Source organism: Perca flavescens, chromosome 9, assembly GCF_004354835.1.
Source record: "Perca flavescens isolate YP-PL-M2 chromosome 9, PFLA_1.0, whole genome shotgun sequence".
Classification (NCBI taxonomy): domain Eukaryota; kingdom Metazoa; phylum Chordata; class Actinopteri; order Perciformes; family Percidae; genus Perca; species Perca flavescens.
This window is the reverse complement of record NC_041339.1, coordinates 17,854,258-17,871,683: the sequence shown is the minus strand read 5'-3', so window position 1 is coordinate 17,871,683 and position 17,426 is coordinate 17,854,258. Positions and strand designations below refer to the sequence as shown.

General features: G+C 39.8%; 1 protein-coding gene across 3 annotated transcripts in view; it reads left to right on the top strand.

Moving 5' to 3' along the window:
- Positions 1–17,426, top strand: part of faf1 (Fas (TNFRSF6) associated factor 1) — a 75,372-nt gene that overhangs the window by 36,085 nt on the left and 21,861 nt on the right. For all 3 annotated transcript variants that reach the window (XM_028588009.1, XM_028588011.1, XM_028588010.1), the window contains exons 9-13: positions 8,818–8,913; positions 9,061–9,184; positions 9,309–9,372; positions 9,475–9,556; positions 15,831–15,985. In XM_028588009.1, the coding sequence (XP_028443810.1) occupies positions 8,818–8,913; positions 9,061–9,184; positions 9,309–9,372; positions 9,475–9,556; positions 15,831–15,985 (521 nt within the window). The remainder of the gene's footprint in view (positions 1–8,817; positions 8,914–9,060; positions 9,185–9,308; positions 9,373–9,474; positions 9,557–15,830; positions 15,986–17,426) is intronic.

The window sequence follows — 17,426 nt, the reverse complement described above, 5'->3', positions numbered from 1 at the left end:
TGTTAAGTAAGGATAAGGTAAAATACAATTTTTTACTGTTTGCATTTTTGTGATCTGCGTTCTGATTATCCGTGAAGCTTGGCCCCCTAACTTAGCTGTGGATATTGCAGCTCATTGTGGCATCATAGGCCCGGTTGGCACCTGGCTAACACACATCTGCAGTGTTTCCTGGATGAGGAGATATTAAAAAGCACAGAGACAGAAGTGTAATAATGGCCTCTGCTCTAGCCACAGCCCTCTTATTGAAACGTCTGAAGGTATTAACAGAAAAAGCCGAGGGCTTGGCTGGCCTAGCTGGCGGGTAGGGAGCCAGTGTTAGTGTCTAGCTCATTAGCCCAGTCTCATCTCCCAGGGTTTGGGCCAATAAACATGGCAGCCAGAGGCCCCAGAATACGTTTAGCTCCGCACACTGGCCCGCTTTCAGTGGAATTGATTACTACTTAACTCTGCTTTGCCTTTTAAGTGTGTGATATAACTGCATTTATAACCTGCTTGCATTTGTGTTTGTGTGTGTGCATATTTGCACACACATGTGTTTGGAAATGTGCCTTTCTTGTTGTACACACTGTGTCTAGGGCTTGATATCAAACTTTAATACTTTTTGAGAAACCAACGGAACTGTGAAATAGCCATTGAATGTTTTGGGAAAATGTTTCCTCATTGTGTAGGTCATACATTTCCTTTTGCATTCCAATTTTATATTGTACTGTATTTTATTTAGGTGAAGTTCACAAAATTAAACATTGAAGAAGTATTTAAGATGAAGTTAGCTTTCAATAGAACAATAATTATTTTTTGCAGAAAACTTGTATTTTAGACTTTTGGATTTAAGTGTCATTTTTTTTTATCAGTGTGGTATTGTATTGACCACAGTATCAAAACATTTATTTGAACGATAGCCAGCACTAACTCTGACAATACCAGTGTAGTTGCCTCTAGTATAAATGCTGTAACAGTTGAGTTGGTAGTTCCTTGTTGAATTCTCAGACAGGTTAGTTTCTGCAGTTGCTGCATTAAAGAGTCACAAGTAGCACAAATATGTTCCTGTTGTTATAGTAAATCTAATTCATCAACTTATTCAGAGTATCAATGTCAACTGTCAGTTGTTTTGTGTTCTGAGGAAGAGATATTTGAGTGGTGGCATTGTTTGTTTATGTATTGTTGGAGCGTAGGAAATTATTTTGTTAGAAAGAAATTCTCAGTTTCAGGGAAACTAGTAGTTATGTGTTACCTCACCCTCCCTGATACTGTCCACTCGATGTGTTTCATTGTTTATTGTGCTCTGTATTAGTAGAGGTCTTATGGAGAGTTGAAATTGGATCAGGATGGATAATTCTCAAGTAACACTGGACAACCGATCAGTTCATTCACTGCACTGTGTTATTGTATGTCATGTTAGACCAAGGATGTTGAATGTAAAAGGAAGTGGCACAAAGTGTAGTTTAAGCAGTAGCAACGTGAGGTGATGCTCATTTCTAGCAGGCAGATTGTGTTGACCTGGGTCACGTACGGGTTTGACATAATTGTCAGTGTTTATGCAGAGAATATACAGTGAGGAAAATAAGTATTTGGCTAGTTCTCCCACTTAGAAATCATGGAAGGGTCTGAAATTGTCATCGTAGGTGCATGTCCACTGTGAGAGACATAATCTAAAAAAAAAAAATTCCAGAAATCACAATGTATGATTTTTTAACTATTTATTTGTATGATACAGCTGCAAATAAGTATTTGAACACCTGAGAAAATCAATGTTAATATTTGGTACAGTAGCCTTTGTTTGAAAGTACAGAGGTCAAACGTATCCTGTAGTTTTTCAGGAGGTTGTTCCCCAAAATCTCGCAATACATGGCCCCGGTCATCCTCTCCTTAATACAGTGCAGTCGCCCTGTCCCATGTGCAGAAAAACACCCGCAAAGCATGATGCTACCACCCCCATGCTTCACAGTAGGGATGGTGTTCTTGGGATGGTACTCCTCATTCTTCTTCCTCCAAACACGGTTAGTGGAATTATGACCAAAAAGTTCTATTTTGGTCTCATCTGACCACATGACTTTCTCCCATGACTCCTCTGGATCATCCAAATGGTCATTGGCAAACTTAAGACAGGCCTTGACATGTGCTGGTTTAAGCAGGGGAACCTTCCGTGCCATGCATGATTTCAAACCATGACGTCTTCGTGTATTACCAACAGTAATCTTGGAAACGGTGGTCCCAGCTCTTTTCAGGTCCCGTGTAGTTCTGGGCTGATTTCTCACCTTTCTTAGGATCATTGAGACCCCACGAGGTGAGATCTTGCATGGAGCCCCAGTCCGAGGGAGATTGACAGTCATGTTTAACTTCTTCCATTTCTAATGATTGCTCCAACAGTGGACCTTTTTTCACCAAGCTGCTTGGCAATTTCCCCGTAGCCCTTTCCAGCCTTGTGGAGGTGTACAATTTTGTGTATAGTGTCTTTGGGCAGCTCTTTGGTCTTGGCCATGTTAGCAGTTGGATTCTTACTGATTGTATGGGGTGGACAGGTGTCTTTATGCAGCTAACAACCTCAAACAGGTGCATCTAATTTAGGATAATAAATGGAGTGGAGGTGGACATTTTAAAGGCAGACTAACAGGTCTTTGAGGGTCAGAATTCTAGCTGATAGACAGGTGTTCAAATACTTATTTGCAGCTGTATCATACAAATAAATAGTTAAAAAATCATATATTGTGATTTCTGGATCTTTTTTTAGACTATGTCTCTGACAGTGGACATGCACCTACAATGACATTTTCAGACCCCTCCATGATTTCCAAGTGGGAGAACTTGCAAAATAGCAGGGTGTTCAAATACTTATTTTCCTTACTGTAAATCACAACACTGTAAAAAGATATTAACTGCAACATTAGTTTATCTCTGTTCGACAATGTTTTTCATCAACTCCTGCAACCCTCAAACGTGGCTGCTAATGTGAGCACCTTTCTCTTGTTAAACTATCCAACATTGTCCCAGAATAATGTCATTGTTTCAGTACGTGGTGTGACACCCAAAGCACACCTGACACTAGAGGTGTCAATCTTCACTGATGTCAGCAATTCAATTCGATTCGATATCACGATGCGTCAAATACATTTTTACCATTAAAGCCATATAGGATATTTAATTCATAGCTTTTCAAGCTTCAAAAACAAAACATTCTGCAGGAAATAAATTTAATTCACTGAGCACATGGCACTTCCTGAATGTGCAAAACATAACAGAATCAAAACAAAACATTCAGACACATGACACTTTTTCAGCAATTGGAAATTTTCTTGAATACATTTTTTAGGTGCCATTATTTCAGTGTTTCTCATAGATTCATTAGAAGACTAAGAAGTATTTGCCAGAGTAGCCAAGTGGAGCATCATGTGGAGAAGCACACTGTCAGTCTTTTGTGTGTTTTTATTTTCCGCATTTCTATCAACTGTCAACAGATTTACTGCATCACAACAATGTTGATAGTACTAGAAAAGTCCTCCATCAGAAAAAAAACTATTGTACTTTACTGTAGTTAAAACTTGATGGAATTAATTTTACTCCCAAGTAGATTAAACCAAATACTCCAGCATAATTTGTGAAATACCATGTTCTAGCTCAGCCTTCCTCTTGATTCTCGTGGCTTTGCCAAAGCTTTTTTCAACAGTGGTCAAGATGATGACAAGCTTTTGGCAAGAGTCAATTTGAGAGGGCAACTGGATATTAACTTCCTGTGCTGTTTGAAATGCGCTGATTGAGCCTCTTCCCCTTCTTCCTCCGTCCCCTTTTCTTCTACTATTCCTTTGCCTAAACGGTACAGCGTGGAGAGTTTCCAGACAGGCCTCATCTCATTGGAGCTGTTTTGATCTTTCCTCCACACCTGTTGGAGTGATTGACAGCCAGTGGGACATCCTTATTGCATCCCCTCATCTCCTCAACCCCCACCACCACCCACCGTTCCTTCTAGCCAGTAATTGCTGACATTTATGCAGTGTTTCTTGGTGTTTGCTAATGTATTAATGCTGCAGAGTCTCGGAGGTGCCTTGCCTTGTAGGCCAGCACCTCCCTCCAGTTCCCAGCTGGCATTAATGGAATCCTCCTCTACCTGATAGGGGCCTATTAAACCGAGGATTTATTGAGGGGGGCCTGGTGGTTACCGTAGCAACAGGGCTCAGCAGTAAGCTCAGGCAGAGCCCCCCTCCCTTTTGCGATTGGCTGCCTTCAGGTGACATTCAGCACCAAGTTAGTCCGTCAGTCTCATTTTCTATCGCTTCTAACTGTTTGCATGCGTTGCGTGAAGCTCACATTTCACAGATATGGTTGTGCTTGTTAATCATCCCACTGATCCAACAGTAATTTATTTATGCCAACCTTAGCCTCTAGTTCTGTATTTGCATTTGTTTGCGTGTGTACATACATTACACACACTGCAGGACCCCAGATACTAATCAGAAGAGGCATATCTTCAGCAAAGCTCAAAGGAGCCTGAAAAAGATGGAAACTATCAGGGTTAAGGGTGGGGCTCACCTTGCTGGCTCCCTTACCCCTATCATGTATTCATTTTTCTTATAGTCCCCATACTTCCACTTCTGTCCATCACATTTCCCTCTACTGCCTACTCTCCCCCACTTTTGTCGCTGTTCTTCCCTTGCTCCATCAAAGAGAAAGTGGAGTAAGGTGGTACTGTGGTTGTGGTTGCCATCAGTGCAGCTGTCAGTAGTAATTATCTCACACTCACAGCCAGACACCTAATCCAAACACTGCCTACACTAGAAAAGAAAAAACGAAACACGGAAAGAATGAAGGGAGAGAAAGAAGGGTAGAGAAGGGAAGAAAGGGTTGAAGAGAAGAGGGAAATGAGGGAGGGGGTAAGGGAGAGAAAATTCTTTCCCTGTATCGGCCCCTGAATGCTTAGAGCCTCAATGCAAGTGTTAATTAAAAGAATCCAAAAAAGAGGAGCCAGTTCCTTTGTGTGGAGATGTGGGAGAGGGTCATTTGGGGGGGTTAACCTCATCCCCCACCCCCTGTGCCCTGCGGCACTTCAGCCTTGTTTCCACGTTTTACCACTGAGCCGCCAAGCTGCACTTGTGTACCTGAACATCAGGAGAAGCCATTGGGTCAAAGCGAGGAAGAGGATTGAGAGGCACTCAACTCATTTATTTCCTCTTTTCACCTCTTCTCCTTGCATCCATGTCAGCCCAAACCCTCCAGGCTGTCTTTGACAGGGGAAGTGATCAACTTTATTTATACACTTATTAGGCCCTCAAACGAAAGCCTGTCATTGTAAGTAGTGGGGGTAAAGGGTTTATGGGGATCCTCTCGGCGGCCGCTGTTAAGATTCTCACGTTTGATTGCCACTCGATTGGGGAATAGGCAGAATAGACTTGGGACCATGCCTTCACATCCTTAAAGCTCATACCCTAGTATGTCTTTGTCCAGCTCAATACTTACAACTCTCTCTCAGTGCAAATTCAACCCTCATGCCTGAGAGCCATCATGTCTCAAATGGCCATAGCTTTTCTTTAAGTCACTGTTTTTTTTTTTTTTTTTTTTTTTTTTTTCGTTCAACAAAAAGTATTGCTAACTAACTTTACTTTTGCTGTTGGGAGAATGTTTTTGGTTCTTCTCTGGAAAGATATGAATAACACAATGATCTAATGAACAGGACCAGACTACTAAATTAGACTTAAGTTACATGAGCAAACACGAGGCAATTCAGTTAAGTGTTCTTCGTAGGTGTTCCAGGGATACTCAGCTGTCCTTGCTGTGACATTTACACACTTTTAATTGTCAAGAGTACACTCGCTACTAATTGGTAATACACAAGAAATACAATCTGTTTCTTCTATTATCCGTGTGTTGACCTCTGTTACTGATTGTGGGACTGACTGTTTGAGGCCTCATAGAAAAGGTTTTAATTTACTGAGAAACCCATATATATATATATATATATATATATATATATATTATATATATATATATATATATATATATATATATATATATATATTTCTGTTTCAATGTTGGCTAGTCCCTTTAGCTGTGATGTCATTCTTTGTTTGTGTAGTTTCAACATTGCATGATGGCAGTCTAGCCTCTGCTTTTTTTTAGCAGTTTTTTTTTTGCTTAAGACAACATGGAGGAAGAACACTCATCAGGATAATATTCATTCTCGAACTGTCAGGGGAGATACTGCGTTTCTCATATCTTCCTCTTGGTTACTAAGCTGGTGGGAATTTAAGACACAGTGGTTAATATTGTAATCTATAGAGTCCACTCAGGATCAGATAAAGTTCATTATCTTAGTTACATTCCTTATGTATGCACAGCCACATCTAAGGGCCAAAGAACATGAGGTGGATATTATGAACAGAATCTTTCATCACAGTATATATAATATATTTTATATCACTTTATAGATTGTTATTGTGATATAAAATAAATATATATTATTTATATATTATAAACACTATATTTTCTGAAGAAACTGTTTATGGGTTCAAAAACCAGTCTGGAGTGTCTGTTTAGTTAACCCAGTGAATAAAACGCCTCACAAATCAAGGTGCTTCATCATATTGATTCAAAATTCACTATAAAGCAGTCCTCCTCCTTTTAACATTGCCTAAAATGGTCTAATACACCCAAAGTTAGATAGTTAGGGATAGATAGATTATAGTAAACACTTGACAGTAGACAAATTTCTATACAATATATCAATACATATTGTTATATTGCCAAACACTAGTTAAGCATGTAGCTCAGCCACAATTGTACAAACTGTTTATTGTGCAAATATTTTGGCTTTTGGCTGCGGCTAACTTACTTACACTGGAAAGATAAGGTAGTGTGAAAATAATAGACAGCGTGGCACTTTGTCAGATATGTTGATTTTTATCAGTGCCAGGTACACAGCAGTACTCACTAGTAAGTCCATGTTGCTGACAAGGTCTAGTGCTTACACTGTTCTCTCATGCTATAGAGGCTGAGGCCAGTATAAGGAACCACTCTACTTTAAGAGCGACAGAAAGAGAGAAACTCCCTGCGGTCTGTGTAGTCCTTTTCAGACTCAATTGGCGTTGCATGTAATCGTCTCCTGATTCAACCATGTCCAGCTGCTCTTTGTGTGTCTTAGCACCCGACAATGGAGCAGATCACAGGACCTCTGCAGGAGACGAGCAGCTTCTCTGCCTCTTATCACACCCAGCCTGCCTGCCCTGCCTCAGCCCTTTTGTTTAGATGTTCACTCTCCCAGAAAAGTATTTGCATCTGGGCTTTCTGCTCTGCTCTTAACAATTAGTACATCAGTGAATATATTGTTGCATTATTGTGACAAGTATCAGTACATTTAGGCTATAAGTCATGGTTTGATTGTTACCAGTCCTGCTTTCAGTGGTTGCTGTTGACAGGAATTAACAAAGGTGTCTTTATGTTGAGAAAAGCTTGACATTTAGATGTTTTTATATGAAGGGAATCAATCCATACACTACAAATAATGGACGTGGCAGCAGTGACGTCGGCCATTTTTTGTGTACTACGTTTTTAAAGCTTAGAGTTTTAAATTTTTTTTAAACCAGACGTGGCGATTTTTGGACGAGCGGGTGGTGCTGGGGAGGATGAAGCGGCTAACCCTGTGTTGTCTAAGTTTTTAATGGTGCTGCGCTAAGCCAAACAATGAAGAGGGAAAGTTAGGTTTCATTAAGACAAAAACATAGACAACACCCAAAAACAAGTTCACGGCTACTTTAATGTACACCGTACGGATTGCTAATATTCTACCATGATTGATATGTCAGTGTGTAGCCCCGCCCCAAAGCATCCCCTGCATATTCTTCATTATATACTGTCTATGATTATCTTCAACTTAAACATAAATGGGACCATAATTTACTAAATGAACATCATTCTGTATTGAAGAAGACTTGAAAGTAGCGATTGAAACCATAACCTCATTATTAAAATGTTTACTGAAATCAAGTGAGAAGTAGGGTTATTTTCTCGTAGACTTCTAAATAAGCTGCCTTCTTCTTGCAGCCAGTGGAGTCACCTCCTGTTGGAAATTGGATATAATGCAGGTTTAAGGTATTCTTGCATTGGGTTAACTTTTCAGACCTGGAAGCTCTGGCCATTATTTTTTACAGTCTGTGAAATAATCTAAAATCTGCCACAGCACTTTTTTTCAAAGGGGAGAATCTTGAGTTTCACATTACATCCTCAAACTGCCTTACCTGTATTGTTGATGTCCCTGGGGGTCTAAGCCAGGAGACACCAGCTGTAATGAGTCCCTGCTGAACGCTGACATTTTCAGTCCTGGCTTAGGATTTGGGAGCTCATTAGTCAGGTGTTCGTATACTACAAACCACCATCACACTAACAGCTACTGCAGGTGTACAGAAACCTCATCAAGCTTCTCCCCTGATTAGAAAGATGAAGCCTGTGTTTGAGAGTCATAAAGTATCTCAGGATACGGGCTATGCATCTACAGCCTGGGGAAACCTAGTCCAAAATACGCTATAACTAAAGTATTTGAGAAGGTACTATGATGTACACCTTGAGAGTCAGTTGTGTGACATTTGTTTTGTTCTATATCTAAGTATTATATGTATGTACTATCTAAGTTCAGTCTTTGGTAAGGAGTAGAAATAAGTGACATCCTTCTCGCCCACTAATGAACAGATAGGACTCAATTTTACTTAATGGTAACTTTGAGTGGACTAAGATTTGGGCAGTAATCACATATAGTATTGTCTAAGATCTCAACCAACTGGTTGGCCTTGCTTGTTAGACTAGACTTAATCACTCTTTCATTATGTTCCCTGTTTTTAGATGACGCTAGCTGTCTCTGGGATCACCTATCCTTGCCATCACCTCAGTGTTTGTCGAAGGTCCTCACCAGCCAATTCCCAGGAACCAACAGAAGAGGTATATACACACACTCTTTCCTGTGGATTGCCTTCTCCTTGGGCACTGTGTATACATGCTAACTTGTAAAACACGGTAAAGAAATGCTTCTTTGAATTACTCTTGTTGAAATAAATCTGGAAATGAATGAATCATTTATGTTTACAGTGTGCAGATGTCCATATGGTCAGTGACAGTGAGGGGGATGATTTTGAGGATGCGTCAGAGTTTGGTGTGGACGATTCAGAGATGTTTGGAATGGGCTCCTCTACCTGTCGGAAATCACCTATGAGTAAGCACAGTGGAGCATCTTAATGTTAGATCAGAGTTCCTAATTTTAGCTCCATATATTGTATTAAATTCCAGTGACATGCATCTCAAAGCCTGACCATAGACTATTTGTTGTCTCTTTATAGTGCCAGAGAATAGTGAGAATGAAGCTGATGCCTTACTGCACTTTACTGCTGAATTTTCTTCAAGGTGAGCTAAGTGTCAGGTGCTTCAAAGGACTTTAAAATCAAAGAAGGCTGGCATTTAACAATGCGTTTATGTATTGTTTTTTCTGTTCTGTATGTCCCTTAGGTATGGAGATACCCACCCAATGTTCTTCATTGGCTCTTTGGAGGCAGCGTCTCAAGAGGCCTTTCATGGCAAAGCCAGAGATGTAAGTAAGCTGATTGACTGTTCAGTAACTCATAGGAAGGTTTTTAATTTAGTTAGATACTATAATGGGTAACAAAATCCTGTTTTTCAAACACTTTTAATTTGGACTGTGTAAGATACAAGGCAATGATGTTACCAATGTTGGCTTGTCCTTTAGCACTGATGTCATCTCTGCTGGGTGAGCAGTTTTCTTTACTTAAGACAACAGAGGAGCAACACAAACTGTGCTGGATATTATTCATTCTCTATCTGTCAAGGGAGATGCTGCGTTTCTCATATCTTCTCCTTCATTACTGAGCTGGTGGGAATTTAAGACACAGTGGTCAGTATTATAACCAATTTCTGTATATGCCTAGTCTGCAGTCCACGCTGCAGTAAATTGTAGAATGGATCTTCCTGTCCTGAGGACCGGTGAGATAGAGTTGATTACACTGCAGTACGTTTCTGGTTTACGTTGATATTGCACTATGGTAAACGTTTAGCCAGGTTAAACATCTCTTTTTTTTATTTATTTTTTGCTGGAACCCTCTGCACTGGCACCCAGTCTGCACTGCACTGGTTACTGTCCCATGAGAGGTTGCAGTTTTTCGACACAGAGCTTTTGTTAGTCTGAACGCAGCCTTAGTAGACAAATTATAAAAACCCCAAGAGTAAAATAACTTAACTATGAAGTAAATTAATAATGATTGTAAACATTACCTAAAATGCAGGGCATATAAGGCTTAATGCCAATTAGCAGTATTTATAACTGGCTGAGTCGTTGATTGCATCATGACTCGCAGAACTCCATAGAGGCCAAATAATCGCTGCCACACTTGCAATGAAGTCTGAAAAATAATATTAGCATATGCCAATCATAAACTGAACTGAGAGCAACAAAATACATGTAACCAACAGGTGATATGATTGACATTAACAATAAAAACTGCTTCTTCTCATACCACATTAAATTACCTTTATTTGCAATGTGTTTACATACATACTTTTAATTCAGAGTCCTTTTTTAAACAGTGTTTACTGTTATTTGTCGGCCCCCTGTGTCATGCTGTGTGGAGAAGGCTTTATAGCCACATTGATATCATTTCATCAAAACCCTCATCAAATTTTCACCCTGACAGCTGCGGCTTTATTTTTAGCTGTCCACTTTCCCGCTTGTTTTTTTGGCTTTTGTCCTTTTAAGGATGCTTGTATCAACTGACAGCTTGTGTGGATTACAGCCTTATTAGACTGTGAGGACACAGCAAGATGTTAGGTGGGTTCAGATCAGGCACACAGAGAGGGAGGGAGGGTGGAATAGATGATAGTAGGGGCACAACGTGGTCTGAAAGAAGAGAAGGATGCAAAAAAGTTAGTCAGAGGAGCAAACTGAAAGAGAGGAATAAAAGCATGAAAGGCTGCAGGATAAGGGTAAGCGATGGAGAGAGTGTGAAATACACAGAGATTGAAAAAAAACCTAAGGAGAAGCTTGGCGTCTCGCCTGCTTCCCAGCTGATCTCCTCTCCTAAGCCAGCACAATATGGCCGATGTCTCCCTGGTGTTCGCACACTCTGTACAATACCACTTTGCTCTACACAACGCAGGGGCGAAATAGTATTCTTTTTCACTGTATTTAGTTTTATTCTGGGTGAGCTTGACTTAGTCTGCCAACTGTGCCGTGGTTAGAATGGCTTTAGGGAAGCTGTATATGTGCATAGAATTTTGCATGAAAACAGAAGCTATTTGATCTGTTCAGTGTTTGTCCTGTTTTGTCACAAGCGTCCTAGACGACAGGCCAAAACATGCTGCTTTTGACGGTTTCATTACACAGTAGCATATGTGCACGACTACGCCGTCCCTTCTTACATCTGCCCAGCCATCCCATCCTTTGCTCTTTGCTTCCATTTGAAAGGGAATCTAGTTTTTGTGTCCTCCATCATAGAGAAAGCTGACTTCATTAAGGGGATATTGGAATAGGACAGATTTGACTGAAGGGGGACTACTCAGGGAGTTTATAAACAGAGGAATCAGTCTCACTCTCTCAAAGCCTGGGAGAGGCTAATCACTAAGCAAAACACTACATTTGATGAAGTGTTTCTGAAGGTGTGTGTTGGGTGACTGTTGAGATAGACTCAATCCATCCTTAATGAAAATGCTTTGGGCTGCAGAGCTGAGCTGAGCTGAACCCTCTTGGGGATCAGTGGTTAGTCAGAGCGTACAGAGAGATAGGCCACCCATCACTAACCTCGAGCCTCACTAAATCCCCATCAACGCAGTGGTTAATCACTCTAACCCCACTCTCCTCCGCTCTCCACTCATCTCCTGTCTGCCACACACAAAGACACATCAAAATTCATAGCCTTACTGGAGAGGGGAGTTCATGGATTTATCACTGCCAAGTATCTGCTTTAAAAACCCAGCAATAGCCGTGCAGAGTCAAGAGGAAAGAGCACTAGTGAATCAGAATGGCATATGGATGCCAGATATCCATCAGATCTAGGGCTGTACATCAAGCAACACTAAGTCATGGTTTGACTGCACCTGAAATGATTACGCTCATGCATAAATAAATGGATTACGGGTTAAATCAATGTAGAGTTACTAAATGTGCATGAAATGAAGGTACGAATGTATGCGGTTCGTTTAATCACACGTCAGAAAGAGTTCCGAATTTGGTGCCGTTTCTTTTATAAAGACGTAATGTGTTTTCTGCAGGGTGTGGAGATCCTCCTGTGTGGTTGGTCATCGATCTGAATGTTTTCTCCCACTATGTGTTCAAGGTCATTAGATCAGTCATTTGAGCTCTTCATTTTGAAGTGTTTGCTTTTCCAGACTGAGCCTGCCATCTGTAGAGCAATCCCTTTCTGGACTTCTCTGTCCTTCTTTCCTGCTGTACCTTTCTGTGTATGTCTGTATCTTGTTGAGTGACACTTTGTAGTTGAAGGCTAGTGGGTAGGGGGATTAGTTTGGTTGCTTTCTTTTTTTAAATTTTCTTTGCAATAGCTAGTGCTATGTGCACACACTATTTCGCTAGACGCTCAAATAAAATACCAAAAGTAAATGGAGTGGAGTGATTTCAGACACAGCCTATAATACAGCAAGCCTGCATGAAAAATTTAATTTCTGTAATTACTATCAGAAAGCCCTGTTGTTTGGGTTGCATCATTTGATCAACCGTCGACAGAAAAGTTTTTTTTAATAAACATAACAGAAAGATAAATATATTGTTCCTCCATGGCCATGGAGAATACCTGCTTATGATTGGTTGGAGGGTAGTAAATAAAGTAAATACTCAAAGATTGAAGGCTTCTCCTAATTATTGAAGAAATAATTTCTAAATATAATTACCTATATAATAACTACATTAACTGTTTAATTTATATTCTAATGTTGAAAAATATAGTACAAGGACAAAGCTTCAATTGAAAAAGTGCATTTTTCTCAAAATGTCACTACTACTTAAATTGTACATTGATGTCTGGCAAGTGACAATGGTATGTGGGATAATAGACAATGAACAGTAGAGTTAATAGCCTCTGTGTTCTGCTCGGCTGTATTTTTCAGTAGTTGTATGGCTTATCATGGATTATCCCTTAAAACACATCTAAGAATCTTGTAACATTGTCTGATAATGTTGCTGTTTTTATTCATAATTAAATTGTTGTGAAAATTATGCTGTTTCAACAGGACATTTACTAAAGTCATTTGCGAAAATGTCAACTCTCCTCAGAGTAAGGGAAATTAAAGCTATAGTGCCCAAGTATTTTATAGTAATGAACGTCCGTTACATTCAAGCCATTGCTAAAGCTACACAGCTCCATAAAACTCTCTGTATTTTTCAGTATGGCTATGTTTACAAAATGGTGTCGTCCGGCAACTTTCGTGCGCAGCAGCTCGAGTGATGTGTTTTAAGTCCCCGCTGAGAAAGGATAACAGTAGCGTTCAGTTTGGGAGACGAAGACGACATAACAATTACAAGATAATTACCTCTTCTGAAGAGTCAATCATGTTTGTTTTTGTTTTTTTTAAAACCTCTGTGTCCTCCTTGATTTGACGGGATAAACTATCAACTGAATGGAGGAGGGGTGGGAGTGGGGATCACCGAAGGCTTGTATCATGTGGACGCACCGACAGTGTTGTTGTCATTACTTAGAATTCCTCATAGGGGTGACAGAAACTACGCAATATAGGTTTAATAGCAGACCTGAAGATGAAAATGTTGAAAATGTGATGTCTGGTCCAGAGATCACTTCAATCAAAGAACAGGTATGATCTGAAGCAAAAGGATTAATCAATTTACGCACCAATGTTTAGGACTAAATTCTTTAACTTTTTTTAAGCAGAGTAATAGCAACTATTAGAGCTATGACAGAGTCAAACCCAATGTACTTTATGGTTGGCTCTGTCCAGGTCAGGTAGTTTTACTGTGGTGTGGAATTCACAGGGATACAGCCAAAACTGCTGCTACAGTACAGTGCATTAAATAGTATATCTGTTTTATTGATCACAGATACTGATCTTCCCAGAGGCTTCATTTAAGGTTACTAAAGAAATATTGGCATTGTAAATCTGGATGAAAAATTATATTTTTTTATTAAATGTGGCAATGACTCAAACTCTATTGATCTACATTCAGAGTAAGAGCACCCTTAATTGTACAATCAGAGGCTCAAGCTGATTCAATGCAAACACTGTTCATTGCGTGAAATCTTTAGTTTTATCTCTCTCACACTCACACAAAGCAAGCTTAGATTCAGGTGAGCAGGTGCGAGGAAGGGCTATGGGGTCACTATCTAACTCAGGTTAGACCTAGTAATTTAGCTGAACTGAGGGATTTGCTCCTCCCTTCTCAGACAGGCAATACAAAAGATCTGACTTGAAAGCGGAGAGGGAACAGAGGGGTATGGACAGTTTAACTAAGATGAAGGAGTTCAGTTGGCGAAAATGCCCACTTTGATTAGTCTTTACACTTGCTCTAATTGAGCATGCATGTGTGTGAGTGTGAGTCCTTCACTTTGTGGGTACCACACAGTAAAGTTTGCGCATCTGCGCATGTGTGTTGGGACGTCAGTGTTTGAGTGTGTATCAGGTTTTTTCTTTTTCTTTTTCATGTTGTAAAACTCTCCCTCCCCTCACACTCATTCCTCTCTCAAGACTGAATTTGCTTGTCTTCTCAGCATGAGTGTTTAATCTTTTCAGGCCGTTGAATCGGCCCAATGAATGAGTCCCCCAGCTCCTTCTCTCTAGGAGCCCTGGAGATTATTCTAAAGCACTAATCGTTGAGCAAACACAGCAGTGCTCTCCCATTCCTATTCTACACAGGCCACAGTAAAGCACAACTTCTCCTTTCACTTCCCATCACGTTTTACGCCCTGTGTAGATTTTTTGCTTTTTGACGTACGTAGCCTAGATTACTGCTCCTGAGAAAGAGACCTCTTGACCCCCCCCCCTACGCAGCCATGGTTAAAGATGAACTAAGCGGCGACTGAGAGAGTTTTTCTTATTTGTTCTTATATAGCAAGAGAAGTGACATGTAATTTAGAGAGCATTATTTCCAACATTGTCCCCTGGAACCTTTTATGTTTGTCGGTGTGTTTGTTTTTTAATTAGATTGTCAGTTGGGAGAATCTGCCAGGCTTGATGGTGATGGTGTCAATATCCTTGGATTTGGAGCTTCGTCAATATTGTCTGGCCCTGCCGCTACTAACCTGAACAGGCTGCTGGCATTTGGTGTAAAATAAATAGAGTGATTTGTCGGTTTTGTTTTCTCCATATCTTCGTCGCCTCCAAAAGAAGTTTTATTTACACCGCTCTCCATGTGATTTTGTGTGGTATTTGCTTTTTTTCGCCAGTTGTGTCCTTGCTGTGGTCTGTAGAAGTCATGCTGGCTCTGCACCCAGTGGTCCCTCATGTCATTTTATGGTCATGTAATGTGGAAATGTCTCACGTAGCTGACAGATCTCACACTGCAAATCTGAGAGTAATGGATTATTTAAATGTCATGCTCATCATTTCAGATTTGACGGTTCATTATTTTTAGAGGTGTTTCTGTTCTAGTTGGTCACCCAACCTGTAAGCTATAGTCTCTTTTCCTGAAACCTAACAAAAGCTGTGCACCCATCTATTAACATCCAACTATACTATTATAATATATATATATATATATATTGTGGTGTTTGTCCCAACACTGGATCAACTCTCAATGAAATAAATAAATCTGTTTCACTTCAGCAAGACAAATGTCCAGAGGGAATCAGTGCAACATTTTGCTCATATCTTTTTCTTTCTTCTCTCTACAGAGAAAGCTGCTGGCAATCTACCTCTACAATGATGACAGTGTTCTCGGCAATGTCTTCTGTTCTCAAATGATGTGCGCTGACTCCATTGTCGCCTACCTGAGCCAGAACTTTATCACATGGGCCTGGGATGTCACTAAAGAAGCTAACAAAGCCAGGTACAAGAGTTTGTTTTCAAATGACTTGCTGGTCATAGAGCAGAACTTAAGTTTAATACATCCTTTTTTTTTTTTTTTTTTTTTTTTTTTTTTTACTAATTGTATGATATGACTTGAAAATTTATAATTTCTTACCCTAAACATGTTTGACTGAAATAAATATACAGTGTCCATTTTATTTGGTACACATACATGGGGTGGACACAATAATAGGAACCCCTGTATAATATACCTTAAGTAAGTACAGTAGTTCTGCCTTAAAATACTACATTTGTGACACTTAAACTCAGCTTAAACTATTCATGCCAGACAAGTATGGATTCAACTTGAGTAATATTTTACAGATGTAATTCTTGGTGCTCTAGTACTGGGTTGCATTGTAGTATCAAGTTGTCCTGTTATTGGGTCAGCCCCTATTGCTACAACTGTAGTACCGCGTAGTGTCCAGTTTTAACAGTTTTAAGCTACAGTCCCTGACACATTGCTACATGAGCGATCAGGAAAGTTTCAACAAGTCTAGTTTATATTTAGTAATATATTTAGTTATGTAAATGATTAACCATATTTCAAATTGCAGTAACACATGGATGCTGTTATAAAGCTCAGTCCAGTGGTTTTCCCTGGTCTCTAAGTCTCATCATTAATCTAGTGAGAAAACACTTTTGATAATCACTCAGAATGATAACCAAAAATATAAGCCCGGGTTGTTTAAAACCACTGAATTAATTCTCTGGACCTCTCAGAGATCCAGCATAAGAATTATACTGTGTTTAGCCTTTTGCCAACTGTAAAGTTAAAGTAGAGCAATAACTAAACATCTAAGCCCTGACTGCATGCTTAATCCTTATGTTTTATTTATGTGTCTATTTACTGTCTGGAGGAGTGGACTGTTTGCATACTGAGTTGTATCTAATAAAGAGGATATTGAATGTATTTCAGTAGGGGAGCAGCTTGATTGTGTGCAGAGGGCTCTGCAAACTGAATTTCCTGTTAAGGAAGCTGTTACTATCTTGTTTTAGTATCAACGTTTTTGATACTTCTATCAGAGGAGGTAAATATAGTTTAAATTAGTGCTGTGCCCCACCCTGTTACTTGCAATCATATAGTTATTAAAATTTGAATCCAGCAAAGACTGAAGACGAGATCTGTGTTTTGTCATTCCAGCGTGGTCAGCTTTTAGAAAATGATCTCAAATGTTAGTGTGGATGGAACCTCATTTGACACATAAACAGCTAAATCTATTCGTCTATCTACTAGTGTGCAATTAAATGTCTTTAATTGCTGGCATTCAGCTCTCACGCCATTGCTCACACCCTGTATCTCTGTCTTCTCATTCTGTCTTCTACTTTATTCTCTTTTTGAAGCTCGAAGGTTGCATGCTAACAAAAGGCGTTGTGTTTGCATGGCAAGGCCCCTGATTGGGCAATCTTGACTAAGCTGC